Source organism: Delphinapterus leucas, chromosome 10 (assembly GCF_059928025.1).
Source record: "Delphinapterus leucas isolate spDelLeu-1000000601 "Yukka" chromosome 10, BTC_Dleu_Yukka2, whole genome shotgun sequence".
In the NCBI taxonomy this organism is placed as follows: domain Eukaryota; kingdom Metazoa; phylum Chordata; class Mammalia; order Artiodactyla; family Monodontidae; genus Delphinapterus; species Delphinapterus leucas.
The window spans coordinates 73948655-73967719 of NC_143138.1; the positions used below are offsets into that span (position 1 = coordinate 73948655).

Below are 19065 nucleotides of genomic sequence, written 5' to 3' on the forward strand. Positions count from 1 at the left end.
TGATCGTAATAATAGTTACTTTACGACTGTGTGAGAGTTCCATGAGATAACATATATAAAGGTTTTTGCATAGTACCTGGCACAAAGTAAGCACTTGATTGTTGAATACACACGATATGTTTCACGAGTGCAGGGGCCATATCGTCTTGTTCCCAGTGCCTAGCACATAATAGGGGCTCAGCAAGTACTTACTCAATAAACGAATAGATGAAACTTGGCTTACATTCGGAAATAGGACCCTCTGGGTTTTTTTATGTCAACCCAGACAGAACACCTACTATGTGCTGGGAGCCACAAGAGACACTGAGAACCGGTTCTGTCCTTGGGGATTGCTTTATTTAGGAGATGCTCAGCAGAAGAGACGCTAGATATAAATTTTTTGAACGAATGAAGGCATAGATAAATGATTAAGAAGCATGCTCTCGGGCACAATAAACATGCCCTGAGTCCCTTACCCTATGCAGACATTTGCGCACACGGCTTTCTGCAGCGTGGGCACTAGAGGGCACTAAGCATGGCGAGTCTCAGATTCAGAGTCACGCCTGGGTCCTTAGGAGAACCTCGCGCGGTGACGTCATATCCTCCCTAGACGTCACGCATCCGGGGGCGGGACAGAGAGGAGCCAAACGTAAACACCCCGGAGTTCGGGCCGTGGGCTTCGGGAGAGCTCCAAGTCTTGGTGGATTCTTGCAGGGAAAAGGAGTCCGGGAGGCGTCAGACCAGTCCGACGGAGAGCGGGTAGGCGGATAGCAGGGCGGCTGTTTTCCGGGAGTGGGCTCAGTTGGCCGCACTGGTGACGTATGGACGCGCGCGCCAGGGGCGCATGCGCAAGGCGGAGGGACGGCGGGCAGCGAGGAGCGGTTAGCCGTACCTACCGCTCCGGCCGCGGACGCCAAGGGCTGAAGGCGAGGCTGGGCCGCGAACCTCCCCGGGCTTCTCTACAACGCGGTCTCAGTCGCGGAGGGCGGCTGAGAGGACCGAACGGCTCATGTGTGCAGAGCGCATGCGCCCGGCCCCCAGGTGGGCGCTAAATCAGTGGCGGACGTTAGTCTAAGAAAGTTGAAAACGACTTAAGTGCCCAACAGTACGGGATCGAGGATTCTGGGTTTTTTTTGTAAATCATTGACTTCGTCCCAAAGTTATATATTGAATGCTTGCTGTATGCGATGTATTGTTTTAGGTTTTCGGGTAACATCAGAGAACAAGACAGATGTCTGTTTCTTTTGGAATGTATATTCTAATAGGGCGGGGGAGGGAAGTACGAATAAAGAATAAATGAATTTCACAGTTATGTTAGAGGGTGGTGAATGCTATGAGGAAAAAGTAGAGCAGTGGCATGGGGGGATGACATTAGATCTAAATGCCACTGGAATAAATGGAGGAATGAAATTAAGCAAAGCCATGAAGGAGGCAAGAGAATGAGCCGTGTGGCTATCTGGAGGAAGAGTATTTACAGCATGTGGAAAAGTAGGAGGGAGGCCCAGAGGCGGGAGGGGAAGAGCTAGGAGGCCTGTGTGGTGGGACTGAGCAGGGGAGAGCGGTAGGACGTGGGGTCAGGGTGGTGGGAGGAACCAGTGGTCCAGATCACGGCTGTAAACACTTTGGCTTTACTCTGAAACGGGAATCTTTGCAAGGTTTTGAGCAGAGGAATGATGTGGCTTGGATGGTTTTTAGTAGGGTCACTCAGGCTGCTGTAGAGACTAGATTGGGGAGGGAAGCAGGGACACTTATTACTAGTAGATCAGGTAATGAGCATTCCTACAGCCACCAAAAAGACTGACTTCAAAGATGATGATGACAGCCACCATGGAAGTGCTCACATTTTCCTGGTGAGCCTGGTGAATATGCCTGGCTGTAGGGAGGGTTTCACAAGCATCATCTCCTTTAGTCTCAGGACAACCTGAAGAGGGCAGAGCTATCACTCAGCCCTGAGGCTCAGCCCTGTCGGAGGTGACTGCTCAATAAACACTTGCTCCTTCAGTCTTTTTTTTTTTGTAAAATAAACATAACCTAAAATTTACCATTTTTAACTGTACAGTTCATTGGCATTAAGTACATTCACGTTGTTGTACAACTATCACCATCATCCATTTCCAGAGTAGTCCTGAAATCTTTGTTGTTATTGGCATCCTAAGCCCCAGTCCAGCCTCACTCCTCTACCTCAAGCAGCCAACTCCTCTAGGGTAGTCCGTAACACTTAAAAAACACCTATCGTGTGCTGGATAATGAATGGAATGACTGAGGGTCCTGTTCTCCTTGCCCCTTTAGTCGGGGAGACTCTGATGATGGGGAAAGAAGCACCAGGTAACTATTGCTGCAGTCCTGAAACCAAAGATAACTCTTGAACATACAGGCCTCACACTACCACCATTTGATCAATCCTGTATTCAGAAAGTGTTGAATACTCTGTGCCAAACTCAGTAAATATTCGTGTTTGTTGAATGGATGTTTGGATGTACCTGCTTGACCCTGACTTCTCATTTTCTCTTAAGGTCGTCATTTGGGAGTAGTTGGAAGTGGGCCCAGAGAGGTTTTTGTAAATGCTGGTCTATAGCTATGTGACCTTGGAAAAGTCCCTTTCCTTAGTTCAGCCTCAGTTTCCTGGTCCCTTTAGTGGGGGAACCAGATATTAAACAAATAGACAATGTTAAGAGATTGTGTAACAAGAGAACCTAACTTAGGGTGTCACAGAAGACCTCCCTGAAGAGGCAGTATTCCTGGAACAGGTGAACTTTAAGCTAAAATTTGAAAGATGAGTAGGAGCTGTCCAGAGTGAGAGTGAGGTAGGAGTGGAGCCAAAGGACAGGGATTCTCTCCGGGGGGACTAGCATGTTCTGAGTTCTTGAAAGTTCCAGATCTGTTAGAAATGGCTTGAGTGTCCGTTCCAGAATTCTTCTTAAGACCTTTGCTGTTTAAGCTCAGTCTTTTGCAGGGCTGCCAAATAGCCCTGTACAGGCCTGGCTTCTAGACAGAGAACAGGCAGATCCAACGTGGGGGGAGGCCAGGAGAACTACCACCTCTCATTCTTCTGTTAATGTTCTATGTTGACAGAGTAAATAAGAAGAGGGTCTTCGGTCCCAGATTTTACCCTTTACGCTTTTTACTTTTTTTTTTTTGTATGAATAAGCATCATGCCAGAGTGGTCTTGAGGCAGCTCAGGAGTGGTTGGAATCTCTGCGTGCCTCTGGGCAGGTGTTAGCTATCTTTGCTGAGCCTCAGTGTTCTCTTCTCAAAAATGGGAATACTGATAGCTTTTAGCTCATGGGATCATTTTGAAGACATGACCTAAGTTATGTAAAGTGTTTAGCACAGAGCTGGGTACTCAGTAAGGGAAAATGTTTGCTGGGATTAAATAAGAGTATGGTGGTCTGGCATACATAAAATATAGAAACTTCCATTGTGTCTGTATGGGTAACATCAGTTTGACCAGAATTAGGTAAGTTATTGTACTAAGAGTTCTTTAAAAAATCATATAGGTCAAATTCTCATTAAAAAAGTGAAAAATAGCTTGTATCTTGGTAATTTCTAGCCCCCTTGACCCTTCATGTAGGTGTGATCAGCACTGGAAAAGATGCCAGCCCCAGCTGCCACATATGAAAGAATAGTTTACAGAAATCCCTCTGAGCACCACTACATGAAAGTCCACCTGTAAGTTCAGTCTCCTGAGTTTTATTTTCGACTACTGTTTTATGAATGTGAATGGCATGAAATTTAATGCAATGCATTTTTTAAAAAATATTTTTTACAGAGAATTTCAAGATCATGGCATTGGACTGAATGCTGCACAGTTCAAACAGCTGCTTATTTCAGCCCTGAAGGACCTGTTTGGAGAGGTATGGAATCACTTGGTAGTTTGAACACTCCTAAGGTCTTTGTAAGACATAGTGAAAGGACACTTTTCCCAACATTATTTTAAAACTTTAAAACCACATTTGAAATTGCAGAAGCAGACTTCCAGAAGTGATGAGTTTTGTGTAGGTTTGTTCTCATATGCCTTCTAGTTGACAGGAACTTGTTAGACAAATGTTTAGTGTAGTGCAACTCAGAGTATGGTGTAGACTGGCAACCTGCAAACTGCTGGGGTTTTTGGGGGGTTTTTTGCCTGTTGTGGCTTGTACCAGAATGTAAATGAGCACACCGTTTCCTTTACTGAGACAGTCTCCAATGAAAAAAAACTGAGCTGAACTAAACAGTGTGCTCACTGATATTGTTGATTTCCACTCTGGTGCAGCTCCTTATCAAGACCAGCACTTTGAGTAGTCTGTTTTCGCATTCAATTGAAAACAAGTAGAGTTTTGAAGAGAGAACAAAGACAGATGATTCTCAGGAAATTATTTCCTGATACATATTCTATCAAATTAAAATCTGTCAAGCACTCATCAAAATAAAAACTTTTACTCTGCAGAAGATTTGGTTCAGAGGCTAAAAAACAGACTACAGACTGGGGGGAAGATATTTGTAAACCACATATCTGACAAAGGACTAATATCTAGAATATATAAAGATCTCTTAAAACTCAGTAGTAAAGAAAAATACCCAAACGCTCCAATTAGGAAATGGGCAAAAGTGGGAGTACCTTGGTGGTCTCGTGGTTAGGATTCGGTGCTTTCACCGCGGAGGCTCGGGTCCTATCCCTGGTTGGGGAACCATCCCGCGTGCCGCATGGCATGGCGCGGCGCAGCCAAAATACAAAAAAAATTCTTAAAAATGGGCAAAAGATATGAACAGACATTTCACTAAAAAGGGTGTACAGTTGGCAAAGAAGCACATGTATGGAAAGATGTTCAGCATCATTAGCCATTAGGGAAATGCACATTAAAACCACAATGACACATTACTACACACTTGGCAGAATGACTGAAATGAAAAATAGTGATAACACTAAATGCTGGTGAGGATGCAGAGAAACTAAACCACTCATACACTGCTGGTGGGCATGTAAAATGGTGCAGCCACTTTGGGACAGTTTGGCAGTTTCCTTTAAAAAACTATGGTAGTTGTTTTTAAACTACCCTACAACCCAGCAATTGCATACCTGGCTGTGTATCCCAGAGAAATGAAAACTTATGTCCACACAAAAACGTGTACACAAATGTTCATAGCAGCTTTATTAGTAAGAGCCCCAAAATAGAAATAAGCCACGTGCCCTTCAGTGGGTGAATAGTTAAACAAACTGTGGTACATTCATACCGTGGAATATACTCAGTAATGAAAAGGAATAAACCATAGATACACCTGACAAATTGACGGAATCTCTAGAGAATTACGCTGAGTGAAAAAGCCAATCCCAAAAAGTAATATACTGGGTGATTCCATGTATATAATGCTCTTGAAATAACATAATTATCATAATTATATAATCTAGAGAAAGATAAGTGTTTGCCTGGGTTTAGGGATGAGGAGGAGTGGTGGGTATGGCTGTAAAGGGGGTCGAAGGAGAGAGCCTTGTGATGCTATAGCTCTTTATCTTGATAATGGTAATACTTAAATTACCTGTATGGTAATATTGCATAGAACTACACATATATACGTGTAAACAAATATGAGTGCATGTATAATTGGCAAAATTGGGATAAGCTCTGATTTATTAATTTCTGTTTTCTGGTTTTGATATTGTACTGTAGTTATGCAAGATGTTGACACTGGGGGAGGCTGAGTGAAGGGTGCATGGAATCTTCCTGCACATTGTTTTTGCAATCTCATGTGACTCTAATTTTTCAAAATAAAAAGTATGAGAAAAAAAAATCCATGCACCCTCTATATGTCAAGTATAAAACCTGGTTCCTGGCGATGTAGTTGTAAACAAACAGACATGGCTTCTGCCTCATGGTCTTGGTTATTTTAATAGGAAACCATCTTGAACAATTAATGGCAAGAATGATGAGTATCTTGAAATAGGAAGTATGTGGGTCCTGTATGTGAAAGAGCGTAGCAAGCAGTTGAGCTTAATTTTGGGAATCAAGGAAGGAGCAATTTAAACGAAGACTTGCGAAAGGTAAAGAGGCCTTAGCAATATGAAGAGGTACAGGAAGAATGTTCCAGGCAGGGGGAAGTTATAAAAAAGCAGGCCCAGTACTCCAGTCCATTAAATAAAATACTGATTTTTTGGAGAAGAAAAGCAGTTGACAGAATTAGTTATTAGAGTTCAAGAGTAATGATGATAATAGTCTGCTGACAGCATTATTCCATACTTAGGTTGATGCTGCTTTACCCTTGGACATTCTAACCTACGAAGAGAAGACCTTGTCAGCCATCTTGAGAATATGCAGCAGGTACGACAGACAGTGGAACACTTCTAGTTTAACAGAGCAGAGACGGATGGCAAAAAAAGAGCAAAGGTGCTCTCTTCTGAGAATGAGAAGAATTTTGTCATTGTGAACTCCAACCAGCTTTTGGAAGTTTAAATTGGGGAGAATATGAACATTCATCCACCAGGAACTTACACCCTAGAGAGCCAAACTTGTGATTTGCTTACAACTATAATATTTCCCAATTGATAGTCAGGGTTGCAAACTCAGAAGTGTATATTTTAGAAACATTCCTGATTGAGGTTCGTTTTTTTCTTTGCCTTTGACATACTGTGCTTTTATTTTTTATTTTATTTATTTATTTTTATTTATTTATTTATTTATTTTTGCGGTACGCGGGCCTCTCACTGTTGTGGCCTCTCCCGTTGCGGAGCACAGGCTCAGGACGTGCAGGCTCAGCGGCCATAGCTCACGGGCCCAGCCGCTCCGCAGCATGTGGGATCTTCCCGGACCGGGGCACGAACCCGTGTCCCCTGCATCGGCAGGTGGACTCTCAACCACTGCGCCACCAGGGAAGCCCTGTGCTTTTATTTTTAAAGTTTTCTTATTTTAAATAGGTTTTCTGGTAGAAACTACTTTCTGGACCATCACAAACAAAAGTACTAGGGAGATGTTGCAGGGACAAATCTTTACTTACGCTTTCTCAATCTTTCTGTAGTGGTCTTGTCAAATTGTGGAGCTCTTTGACCCTGTTAGGATCCTATAAAGGCAAGAAATGTGCTTTCAGAGTGATTCAGGTAAAGACCATTCCTTCACATATTCCAAATGAGCTGAGTAGTAGACCAGACTACTTATTAATATGTGTCTCATTTTTGCGCTTGCATAAATCTAGTGTTGTTAACATCATCCAGCTGGGAGGGGAAAATTCAGGGCTTCATTAATTACAAAGATGTGAGACAAAGCACTTAGGTTTTAAATTTTATGGGGGAGGTTTGGGGATAAAACTTGGAACACCTGTGGAAAAGTCTTTTGTTGCTTAATGCCTAGCGCCTAATGTATTGGAATGCTCTTTCTGAGTTTATCATGGCCACTTATTTATCTAAGGCTAGCTGTCAGGATGCTCTTTAAAATGCTACTACCTCAGTTTGGCTTATCCTATAGAATAGGGCATGTTTCTACATTGTACTGTGTTGCAGTGCAGTTTTCTCCTGATACTGCCTTAAACTTTTTCTTTCTCTTATAGGTTTCTCCATTTCTCCTTGCATTATCTGGTAACAGTAGAGAACTAGTATTGAATTGAATAGTCTTCAATTTCAGAAGTATTCCTCACTCTCAAAAGTACATTTTGGTGCCAGCATAATGTATGAAGACTGAAACAGCCTAAAAGCTCCTGTTGATGGAATTTGAGACCTCTGAAGATGCTCCCAGTAATTTCTAGCCATTGCCTTTGGTGGGGTAGGCTTCAGAGGAGTATCTGCCTGAACCAAGCAGTGCTAAACAGGCAGCACTTACAGCATGTGCACATCAGAGTTGGAGACCGGGCTGAACTCAGTAGGGCCTTCACACAGAGGGATGTGGCTGTCTTCTCAGAATTAACAGGGGATGTCAATCCTTTGCATTTGGATGAAGATTTTGCAAAACACACCAGATTTGGAAAGACGATTGTACATGGAGTTTTGATCAATGGACTTATTTCAGCTCTCCTAGGTACTAAAATGCCAGGGCCAGGCTGTGTATTTCTTTCCCAGGAAATTAACTTTCCAGCGCCTTTATATGTTGGGGAAGTTGTTTTAGCTTCTGCAGAAGTGAAAAAGCTGAAGCGGTTCCTTGCTATTATTGCAGTGTCATGTTTTGTACTAGAAAGTAAGAAGACTGTTATGGAAGGCTGGGTTAAAGTTATGGTCCCAGAAGCTCCCACATCCTGAAATATGTCTTTAAAGATGCAAGTTCAGACATCAGTGTTACTATTATTGAACAGCCTCTGAGGAGAGCAGGGATTGCTGTTCTTCACCAAGGAGGGGCTGATGGACCCATAAACCTACATTGGTGGAGGGGAGCTGATAGAGGGGTGTTCCATTGTCCACTTATGCTTTGGCCTTATGCATCACACAGGCTTAAGTATATTTATCATCTGTCTATAGGGAATTCCCTGATGGTCCAGTGGTTAGGACTCTGGGATTTCACTGCCACGGGTGCGAGTTCAGTCCCTGGTTGGGGAACTAAGATCCCGCAAGCTGTGTGACACAGCCAAAAAAAAACCAAAGAAAAAGTGACTAGACGAAATCAGAGGTGGGCTTCCTTGGTGGCACAGTGGTTAAGAATCCGCCTGCCAGTGCAGGGTTCATGGGTTCGAGCCCTGGCTCAGGAAGATCCCACATGCCATGGAGCAAGTAAGTCTGTGCACCACAACTGAGCCTGCGCCGTAGAGCCTGTGAGCCACAACTACTGAGCCCGTGTGCCACAACTACTGAAGCCCACACCTAGAGCCCGTGCTCCGCAGCAAGGGATGCCACCGCAGTGAGAAGCCCGAGCACCACAACGAAGAGTAGCCCCTGCTCTCTGCAACTAGAGAAAGCCCGCGCGCAGCAACGAAGACCCAACGCAGCCATAACTAAATAAATTAATTAATTAAAAAAAAAGAAAATCATAGGTGATTCTAAGGTTGGACATTGTGTCCAGGCTCCCATGAGGTGCCATTTAAAAAAAAACCAAAAACTGAAAAAATATTGGGAGAGTTATCATTTAGCTTAATGTTCTACTTTTAGGATTTCAAACCTGATTAGATTTGCATTTGGATAAGAGAAACCTACCTATATCTGTGTAGAAGTTTCTCACTGAATTTATAACTAGCTAGCATTTAATTATTGAAGAAGATAGGTCATCTTTGAACACCTATCTTTTACTAGTAAATATTCTTAGATTCTGTTCTTCAGCAGTTTCTGGGTCAGAGTTTATTGTAATTTGTTACTGTTTACACCAAGATGGTAATTTGTTCAATGTTCAGTGTCACTTGCCCTTCAGATGGCTTTCCTGTTATCGGAGGAGGGCTTATGTGCAGATTTGGACTCAGCTATGTAAGTTCTCTTGGTCTCATGTATAAAACAGGGATAAAAACACCTGCCACACAGGATTCTTGGAGGTGACAGATACAAATAGTTAAGCACAAGGTCTAGCTTATAAACAGTAGCTACTACTATTGCCCATTCTCTTCTGTGAATAAGGTTAGAGGTTTTCCTGAGTTTGGTGCTAACTGGCCAAAAGTTAGAGAACAGACCAGTCTTTCAAGATGTCAGCCAATCTCTGTTGGTATTCTAAACTTGGAATAGATCTTGAATGCAAAGCTCCTATTTTAGTAATCCAGATTTTTTTATCTCTCCCTTGAAAATACTGTGGGGTCCCCCCTTATATAAATAATATATGCTTTTATTTAAAAAATTATAAGGTAGGGCTTCCCTGGTGGCGCAGTGGTTGAGAGTCCGCCTGCTGATGCAGGGGACGCGGGTTCGTGCCCCGGTCCGGGAAGATCCCACATGCCGCGGAGCGGCTGGGCCCGTGAGCCATGGCCGCTGAGCCTGCGCGTCCGGAGCCTGTGCTCCGCAACCGGAGAGGCCACAACAGTGAGAGGCCCGCGTACCGCAAAAAAAAAAAAAAAAAAAAAATTATAAGGTAAAAAATTTAAGGAACACTGTGGAGGCCACGTTCTTAAGAGTTGAGGGGTATTAGAGAGGAAATGTGCCTAATGTGTTATTACTAACTGGTCATGCCCAACATAGCCAACACTATTAAGACAAGAATCTATAGTAGAACATACAGGTGGTTCACCTGTGCTCTGTAGCTTTAGATGGTGGCTCAGACCACAGCTAGATGGTTTGATCAGGAAGGTAAGATCAGGTTTAATTGGTTGCATCAACCAACATTTCCTGGAAAAAGATTTTTTTTCCTGCTGGTGGATGAGTAACTAGATTATTTATTTTTTTTTTTACATCAAGGGGGTCAGTTAGACTACTAGAAGGAATTATTCTAGTCACTAGAGGGCAGTGATGTGTATAAATAAAGTGAGTATTTTAAACTTTAATACTGTACCATACTCTAGTTTGTTGGTGAGATGAAAATACCAAAATCAGAGTGAGAAGCAAGGATGCCATTATCATGAGTTTCAAAATGGGCAGCATGTGTAGATTTAGATCCACCTGAAGAAGGTGTATTTATAGGTGAAATACTATACATGCCTAAAATTTGATATGACATTGAAAAACAAAATGGGAAACTTAAGCCACAAAATAGAGACTTGAAGCTAAGACTGTATACTCCTGCAGAACTCATTCTCTGGGACTTAGCAGCAGTCCTGAAGCATGAGTTCATAAGTAGAGTGTGATGTAATCATTAATACTATAAGCTACCATTCTTTCAATGATAAGCCAATTTTCTACATTAATTCTAATCCTTTAAACAGTTTTATGAAGTTAATGTTCCATTTTATAGGCAAGGAAACAGACTGATGTGGTGTGACTTGCCCAAGGTTGTACAGGTAATATGCCGTAGAGCTGGGATTCAAACAGCCCTGCCTGGCTCCAGGGCATTTTTTTCCATCACCCTGTGGGTCTTAAAATGTTCCCATACTGGAACACTTTCAGTTTCTATAATGATATCTTGTTATGTGGCAGTAAAGTATTTGGAACCACTATTCTATATAATTCTGTTTATATTCAGAATGTTCTAGATCTTATTCCCTTGCTACAGTTGTAGTGTTTTCCCCTTTGCTGTTACTTGATGGCTTCTACCCATACCTATTGCCTACACTTTTTCTAAGCTGACATTCAGTGATTATTTGTCTTCAGAGCAGAATTACTGAAAGAGTTATTCTAAAACTGAAACATCATGTGCAAGTCAAGTATGGTGGGGAGGGATGTATGTCAGATCTGGCGGATAGCTGATTAATACTCTGTAACTTAAAGTAGCTTCTCAATATGAGCATTTCCTTTTTTTTTTTTTTTTTTTTTTGTGCTCAGTAGATGTCATGGTCTTCTTTGTAAACCAGTGATCTTTGTAAACCAATAAAAAGTTGGAATAGAGAAGCAGGCAAGAAGTTAGGGATACTTCTCTGTACACAATGACTTGTTATTTTTACTCAGAGCCAAGATTCTCAGACCTCTCATGCTCTGTTAAAGCTGACTAACAAAAACTAGCTGGTTGGCTTTTTCATTTTGAGCTCTGTGCAAGTTGCCAGAAAGAATGACTCTTCTAATGAAAGCGTGGGTGACCCTCAAATCAGGAAGTCCTCTCCCAGGTAATTGAGAAGTGGCTTTGTACAGGGTCACAAGTGGAAGTGAGTACAAAAGTACTGACTAAAATATGAGGCCAAATTGTACTAGCACTTTCCACATAGGGGCATTATAAGACTGCAATTTATGTAATGTTCGATGGCCACAGAAATGTATACCCATCTTAAGCAATTTCAGTCTAATGTACTGGAAAATTGCTTAACAGATTTTTATATTCTATTAGAAACATTTCCATATTGGTGAAGTGCCACTCATTTCTTTTTCTGAGCAGCAAATCTTAAGTAGCAGCAGGGAGAAAGCCTCACCACAGCCACCATTCATCTTGTGTATTCAGCTAGAAAAAGAAGAAACTGCTAAATGCACATTCGTACCTCTTAGGTAACCACAGGTTTTCATTTTGTGCTGAATTGTTAGTCATTTTTCTTCTATGTTCTCAGTATGATTAAGAGACCAATTTACTCCCAAAGAAAATTGCTACTAAATTACATCTATTAAGTTTTTATATTAAAACATACTCCACCAAAGGTTGACCGTCACTCTGAGCAGTTGTGCCACTCTGAATGCCTCATGTACTGGCATAATTTATTAACTGGCTCTATTTGAACAGAATGCAAGTGCTGTGGAATTACTCTTGGGCTGCAGTTGAGTATCTCCAGTGTCCCAGATGTTTCACTTCCTTTGTTCTTGGCTTTTCTTCATATGGATTACAAACACAGCAGAGACTAGAATTCTCGACATCTTCAGAGAAATTTTGAGTTGGAGCAAAATCGTAAGAAAACCCAAGACAAATGTGGACACTACATAAATAGAACAGGATTAATGGAAGGCTCCACAAGCAGTCGATTTCTAGGCTACAATCAATTTTTAGGGCGGCTCTTAGGTAGGCCACAGTTCATATGACCTTATAAACCCCGAGCAAAATTCCTCTGCGATGTGATGGAAAATAACACGTAAGGGAAGTAAGAAAGATCAAATGTGAGTTGTTTGATTATCCAGATGGTGAATATTTAAAGAAAGTCATTCTGAGTTGGGAGGGGATGCTGCTTAGGAAGCACTGAGTTTTTCACAAGCTTCTATGTCTTGATTTGTAGAGCAGTTGCCAGGTCTAGAAGCAACCTCACTAAAACTCATTATCTTCAGTCAGTCTGGCCAGATGTCAAGCTGTTAGATAAACAACCTGTGGGCCATCTAAACATTTGGCAACATGCAAGAATGTAAATTTTTTTTTTCCCCCTGCCATCCCTGAGTAGTGTATGTGGCAACAACTAAGGTACTGTATGTCTCATTTGCTTTACCCAGCATGAGACTGGAAGCAAAGTTGATTTGATTCAGATCAGCTCTGGACTGGGGAGTTGCCCCACCTTCAGTATGAGCCACTTCAAAAGCCAAATGGATAGCGAGACTGTCATAGGATTGGGGCCAGGTCTCCAGAGGATCTATTTAGTATTTATTCTGAGAGGTTTACTTTAGTCAAGAATTTCTAGAGAATGAGAAAGGCTAGATTGAGAGTCTGTGGCTTCATTTCATCAAATATCTGGTTTCTCAGTTTCGTTTTCATAGTAAGGAAGACAACAGGCTGTCACTTGATGACCTTTGCAACTCAGTTATATAATACCATTATTTTTCTCCTAATCATACAAATAGCTTCACTAGAGACATTTTGAAAAGTGCAAGAAAACAAAAAAATAGCATCATGATTCCACTTGCTAGAGACCCTCAGTTAATACTTTGGTGGGCTTCCTTCTGGTGTTTTTTCTAAAATATATTTTTAAATCTTGGGATCATAAAATGTATATATTGCTTTTTTCTACTTACTGTTATATCTAGAGCATTTCCCAACATCAGCATCCTTTGATAATCTCATTTTTAATCATTGCAAAATATCCTGTTTATGATTGTACCATGGTTTGTCCAATCTCCTATTGTTAGATATTTATCCTTGAGTGCTATATATTTGCACTTGTCTCTGATTATTTCCTTAGGATACTCTCCTGGAGGTGGGATTACTGCGTGAGAACATTTTCAAAGCCCTTGATATGTGTTGTCAAATCCCAGTTCCTAGTGCCAGGCCTATTACATGCTTAAGTACTCAGTAAATAATTGTTGAATGCATAAATGCCTTTTGGAAAGGTTGGACCAATTTATACTCCCACCAGCGGTATGTGAGAAGAGCCTTTTCTTGATCAGCCCACATGATAGGAATAATGATTAAAGCAGAATTTTGGTTTCTGTGATTCTGGTAATGAAATAACCCATTTGCCTTAAAGAAATGGAAGTAAAAAGTTGAACCCTCCCTAAGTGATAAATAGTTTTGTTTTAATGGACTGCTGCTTTTAAACACACTGGGACAAACATGGAATGCAGGAGAATTTTGATTATTTTAGGATGTAATCATGAAGTTCCATGTTTCCCTCTTCATATCTCTCTCTCCACTGAGTCTTGGCTTCTAAGTCAGTCTGTCATGGCTACTTGGCCACTTGGAGTTGCCCAACAATCCCCTTAAGCTTGTGATCTGGGACGGGTACCCTTTAGATACTGTCTGGGCTTGTGCTGTGATGTCAGATTGTGGTGGTGGTGTTTCCAAGAAATTTTGTTCTCTTGTCTGAAATGTAGAAATTTAGGGAAGATAAATTTAAGAGTTAGAAACTTCCATCCTGAACTGTAGGGAAAGGAAGAAACTAATATTGTCTGAGGTTTTATTATGTGCTGAGCCCCTTCCCATCCTACTGCATTCCTCATATCAACCCTTCCAGAAAGTATTATCTCCATTTTGCAGATGGGGACTGGGGCTCAGAGAGGTTGGGTAACAAATTCAAGGTCACACAGCTGGTAATTCCTGGAGCCCTGAAGATCCTGGTCATCTAATTCCAAGTCTAACTCTCTCCACTGTCCTGGGACACTGCCCGGGGAAACAGCACTGTGGGTGGGCCAGGATTATGGCCTTGGGTTCAGGCAGATGGGGCAAATTTGGGGCTGAGAAGTTGGTGGCAGAGTTCTCTGGCTCTGGGTTTGAGATTCTTGGAGCCAGTACAGTGGGACTGACCACCGCAAGCCTGAGGTTGAGAGTTCTCAAGTTTGAAGGCCTTGTGGGCTGAGCTAAGAGCTGGGGCAAAGGGTAGAGGTTGGGAGTTTGTGGACCAATACCCAATTTTTAGGGTCCCCAGTTCAAAGAGCTCTGGGTCTGAGGGTGCTGGAGTCTTAGGGCTCCAACTCTGGGGTCCAATCTTGAGGGCCCAGCTGTTAGGTTCTTGGGTCTGAAGAGCCAGGTTCACGAGTTCCCCATAAAACCTGAATCTGAGGGGTTTGTTTTAGAAAGTTTCTGGGTCTGCAGGGCACAGACTGAGGGTCACATCCTGAAGCCCCTTTTTTTCTGGGTCTTAGGGTCCTTGGACCTGGGAGGCCTGAGTGGGAAAAGTCCAGTTGTAAAGGTCTCGAGACTGAGAGTCCAGCTTCTGAGGGCCTAATGCGAAAAGCCCATCAGCGAGAGGCTTGGGATCTTTGCGCCTGAGGGTTCCCGACCGCAGGGTTCCTGACCGCAGGGCCCCAGACGCGGTGTTTTCGGCTCTGAGGACCTCTGGAGGTGATGATGGCTTAGGGTGAATTGCCCCGAGATATGAGGCCCGGTGCTAAGGGTACCGGGCCTGCGGTGCGGCCACGTGGAGGCGCGGGTCCAGGGCAGCGGTGACTGCGACAGTTTGGCGCTAGGAACCCGCGGGAGGCGGCGGGGCAAAGGGTTGCCAGTGTTGACAGCAGCGGCGGAGGGGGAAGATCGGCGCTAGGACCCCGAGGGCCCGGCGGGCGGCGGCGGCGCGTGGGGCGGCGCGTGTTGACAGCGGCGGCGGCGGATCCCGGCGGGCGACGGGAGTCGGCGCCTCTGGTTCCTGCCTCTGGTCCCGAGGCGGTGGTGGACGGGCGTTCCGGGATGGCCTTCATGGAGAAGCCGCCGGCCGGCAAGGTCCTGCTGGACGACACGGTGCCGCTGACAGCAGCCATCGAGGCGAGCCAGAGCCTGCAGTCCCACACGGTGCGCGGCCCACCGGGCGGGCGGGCTGGCGGCGCGGGGCGGCCCCGGGCCCTGAGAGGGCTGCAGGCGGCCGGGCGGGGCCCGGGGCAGGGGTCGGCGGCCCAGGCCGAGACGGCTCTGGCGTGGCGTCGTTCCTGGGCCAGGGTCCCCGGGGCCCAAGCGGTCGCTGAAGTCCGGAGGGGTCGAGGGTGGGAACCGCAGCCCCTTGGGCCAAGGAGTGGGAGGGGCTCGGCGGTGCCCTGGAAAGGGACTCCGAGTTGGGGGAGGTGTTGGATTCCCGGGCCCACGTCGGGCCGGCGGAGTAAAGAGACCACTCAGGACCCTCTCATCCGTTTCTGCCCTCCGCCAGCCATCTCCTCCTCTTTGGGGCCAGTTTCCCTCCTTTAGGCTGGGGATCTCAGTGGTGGGGTTGAGGGTGTGCCAGGCCAAATGGAAGTGTGACTTTAGAGCCTACTTGTTGGGATAGCTGTGGCCGGGGTCTGCAGCCCCATTTCCAGGTCAGCTGTTTGACCGAGGCACGGGGAGATGGTGAGGGAGGCAGTCTGGGCCCCTACTGAGGCAGGTGTTTGAAATTGCTCCTTCCCTCCTCCAACTTGCTCTTTAGCAGGCAGTGGTAGCAGTCATTTGAGTTTAAAATCCACTGGAGTAGCATAAAGGAGTAGTAGGTCCTCATAGTAAACACAGGCAGAGTTGATTTCTGTTACATATAGGGTCTTTTATGGGTCTTTAAAACCGTGGTTGTTTTCATTTACCTGTACCTTTTTTTTGAAAAGCACAATATAATTTACAAGTAATAAACCCAGAAACCAGCAAAAAAACAGGAGCTGCCAGCCAGTGGGACTTTGTTCGGGAAATAATGAATGGGGAGAGAGAGATTCCTTAAATTGTAATGTTTTGTTAGGTTCCCAAAGCAGATTCTGGCTCAGAGGCTTGTTTGTTTACCATTGCAGGGCGTTTGGGGTTCATCATCTGGAGGCTAAAGCCCCACAATAGCCTTCTGTTTCTCTTTTTGCTCAAGCTGTTCTGGCGACTTCAAAGAGACCTTTTATTCTGTTGTATTAAAGTGGGACTTTTTTTAACCTCAGTTTCCTCTTCCGACAGCCATGCTTTGTAGGGCTTGGATTGTTCAAAGTGTTCATTTCCAGTTAGGAAAATGATCATACATTTTCTTTCGTTGTGCATATCTTTAATCCTGTTCTACAGACTTGTGAGAAGGCACCGTATAGGACAGAAAGGAGTGGGGTTGAGTCTTTTAGGCTTATTTGGTACTGAAAATCCAGAGAGAGAAGCTTGTAAATGCTCACAAACCACTTCTTCCAGAAAGCATTTCATGATGGCCACTGCCCCAAGCCATGTGCTCACCTCCACCTTAACCTTGATCAGTTTATTCTGTATTTACTTCTTTAGTTTACGTCTCCACGAGGCTGCGAGAGGAACAACAATTTTGTGTTCATTTTTGGGTCCCAGTTCCTGGCGTCTGATAGGAATTCATGTGTTTTTGAATGAATAAATAAATGAATTATAACCTTACTTCATCTTTTTTTCTGTTTGTGTAAAATGGTAGTGATAAAAATTGGAGCAACATGACATCTGAGGTTCTGCGTTAAAGGGTGAGTGCTGCAGCAAGGTGGTGAAAGATGTAGTAGGATTCCATTTTTATTGCAGAGATTTTCTTTAAGAAATAAAGTAAAATAATTTAGGGTAGAGAATGGCAGTTCCTATAATGATGACTGAACACAGACAGTGACTCACAGGAGACACATAGAGGCAGATGTGGTGGAGTAAAAAAAATGCAGCATTGTCTTGCATAATTTTTGACTGTTTTGTGTTCTTGTCATTTTAGCTGTAAAATCTAAGAGTGAAAAGTATTGCATCAGCCCTGAACTTTATTGAGAAAATGCTATGTGATACAAACTTTTTGAACTATTAGTGTCATAAGAGTAAGTCCCTTAAGAACAGGAACTGTTGGAAATTGTTTTGGAAAGAAGTAGTTGCTAAGAGTGGTCTACAGAAGAAAAAGGCATTGTTTTCTGTTGGGAAGGTTGAAGATGGCTTTCTGGCTTGTTAGCTGAAGGGAGATGGTATCCCCAAAGTCAGAGGGCCGTCCTCCCTTTCAAATGCCGAATCTCTAGGAAGTTGCTCCTTGGCTGTAGGACAGAAACCTACAGAGAGGGTACATAGTGGACATCCTTTGGGTTGGAAGAGGCAGGACGTTAATATGGGTTTGGGCTGACGCTAGTCATGTGATATCATTGGTTGGGCAAGTCACTTAACCTTTTTTGATGTTTAGTTTCGTCATCTGTAAATAGCAGTAATAAATGCCTGCCCTGCCTGTCATCCACAGTTGTTACAAAGATCAAATGAAATAATCTTTATAAAATATTTGTAAAGTGCATTCCTTCCTTCTTCCATCTATTCACTTTATGGCGCCATATATGCAAAGGATTAAACACATTAATGTGTTTTTATTGCAAGTAAGTGCATTTCTGTCCGTGGTTGCTTTCATTTATCAAGGTTGTTTAGTCTTGGGAAACAGGATTTATAGCAGGAAATTTTTTGTTACCTATGATTTAGGATTTATGGACATGGGAGGGGAAAATTCTGTGGATTGGAAAATACAGGTGCCAGAAGGATGAAGGGAACACAAGGTCACCACCAGAAAGGCATATTGGGATAAGCAGCTGACGGAAGGTGCAGGTTCGTAGGTGACTCTGTGCCTGAATGTGGTTTGAATGATTTTATTTTGACTTTTATGGAGCCCAAATAATTTAGCTTCAGGAAATAGACTAGGCCTCTGCTGCAAGGAAATGAAGCTTCCATAAAATAAGAAAGGATGGTATTTAGGGATGCTTTCAGTAAGGGGAATGGAGGGTGGGGGGCATGGAAAGGGAAGGATTTTCCTGATAAAAGGGATTCTGGTAAAAAGCCACACAGGTAAATTGTGGGAAACTTTGGGAGCATTAAGAATGAAGACAAGGAAATATGTAAGTTCTTGACTAAAAGGGAAAACTTTTAAAGTCAGTAGACTGAAGAAAAATGCTTACTTAGCTGAAACAGAAACCAGAGGAAGCTGCCAGTTTTGGAGAAGGTTGTTATCAAATACACATATCTGGTTTTTGCTGGTGACTGTGCTGTAGTGCCATAGCTCTTAATCTCCATTTCCTCCTTTTTAGGAAGGAAAAAGGTTCTCGGAGGTTCATCTGAATCAGGGCCCATTGATTCTGTGTTTGGTGCATTTTGTTCTTGAGAAACAAAAGATAATTTCAGTGGTATTTGAGGCATAACAGTATTTTAAAAGTCTGTGGAAAAGATAATATTTCATGTTAAGATCTTTACTGAAAATGGATCTCACCTTGAGCCTTTGATTTTGGAAACTGCATTCCTTCAGTTTGTTTATTCAACAATAATTCAACATTCCTTCACCAGAAATGTACTGAGCACCTAGTTGAGTGCCAGGCAGAAGCTGGAGATCTGGTGGTGAACTCAACCGCTTCTGCTTTCATGGAGCTTT

The 19065-nt window shown here is 43.4% G+C and overlaps 3 protein-coding genes across 16 annotated transcripts in view; all 3 read left to right on the plus strand.

Annotated features, from left to right (window-relative positions):
• Positions 1 to 608: 608 nt before the first annotated feature.
• Positions 609 to 7604, plus strand: RPP14 (ribonuclease P/MRP subunit p14). 5 transcript variants are annotated; one of them, XM_022572740.3, is made up of 6 exons: positions 609 to 738; positions 3551 to 3648; positions 3749 to 3833; positions 6196 to 6272; positions 6967 to 7045; positions 7492 to 7604. In XM_022572740.3, exons 2-6 carry the CDS (start codon positions 3572 to 3574, stop codon positions 7546 to 7548), a joined length of 375 nt encoding a protein of 124 aa, XP_022428448.1. In that variant the 5' UTR covers positions 609 to 738; positions 3551 to 3571; the 3' UTR covers positions 7549 to 7604. The 5 variants fall into 5 exon arrangements, with proteins under 5 accessions (XP_022428448.1, XP_022428445.1, XP_022428444.1 ...); XM_022572737.2 differs by having other exon boundaries at positions 617 to 738; positions 3530 to 3648; XM_022572736.2 differs by lacking the exon at positions 609 to 738 and adding an exon at positions 755 to 1020 and having other exon boundaries at positions 3530 to 3648.
• A 48-nt stretch (positions 7605 to 7652) lies between these two features.
• On the plus strand, positions 7653 to 13828 carry HTD2 (hydroxyacyl-thioester dehydratase type 2). Its single transcript, XM_089918148.1, has 2 exons — positions 7653 to 9690; positions 9915 to 13828. Exon 1 carries the CDS (start codon positions 7667 to 7669, stop codon positions 8171 to 8173), a length of 507 nt encoding a protein of 168 aa, XP_089774274.1. The 5' UTR covers positions 7653 to 7666; the 3' UTR covers positions 8174 to 9690; positions 9915 to 13828.
• A 1549-nt stretch (positions 13829 to 15377) lies between these two features.
• PXK (PX domain containing serine/threonine kinase like) overlaps positions 15378 to 19065 on the plus strand; it is a 75062-nt gene continuing 71374 nt past the window's right edge. For 7 of the 10 annotated variants that reach the window (XM_022572732.3, XM_022572733.3, XM_089918143.1 and 4 more), the window contains exon 1: positions 15378 to 15554. In XM_022572732.3, coding sequence (XP_022428440.1) covers positions 15453 to 15554 — 102 coding nt within the window. In that variant the 5' untranslated portion in view covers positions 15378 to 15452. The remainder of the gene's footprint in view (positions 15555 to 19065) is intronic. The other 3 variants (XM_022572723.3, XM_022572725.3, XM_022572726.3) reach the window with 1 other exon arrangement.

What these genes read in the sequence shown, in the direction of transcription:
- HTD2 (XM_089918148.1), top strand. Translation starts at nt 7,667, where the DNA reads ATGCTCCCAGTAATTTCTAGCCATTGCCTTTGGTGGGGTAGGCTTCAG.
- RPP14 (XM_022572740.3), top strand. Translation starts at nt 3,572, where the DNA reads ATGCCAGCCCCAGCTGCCACATATGAAAGAATAGTTTACAGAAATCCC. An exon ending in TGAAGGACCTGTTTGGAGAG is followed by an intron (nt 3,834 to 6,195) that starts GTATGGAATCAC and finishes TTCCATACTTAG; the next exon opens with GTTGATGCTGCTTTACCCTT. An exon ending in GTGCTTTCAGAGTGATTCAG is followed by an intron (nt 7,046 to 7,491) that starts GTAAAGACCATT and finishes TTTCTCTTATAG; the next exon opens with GTTTCTCCATTTCTCCTTGC.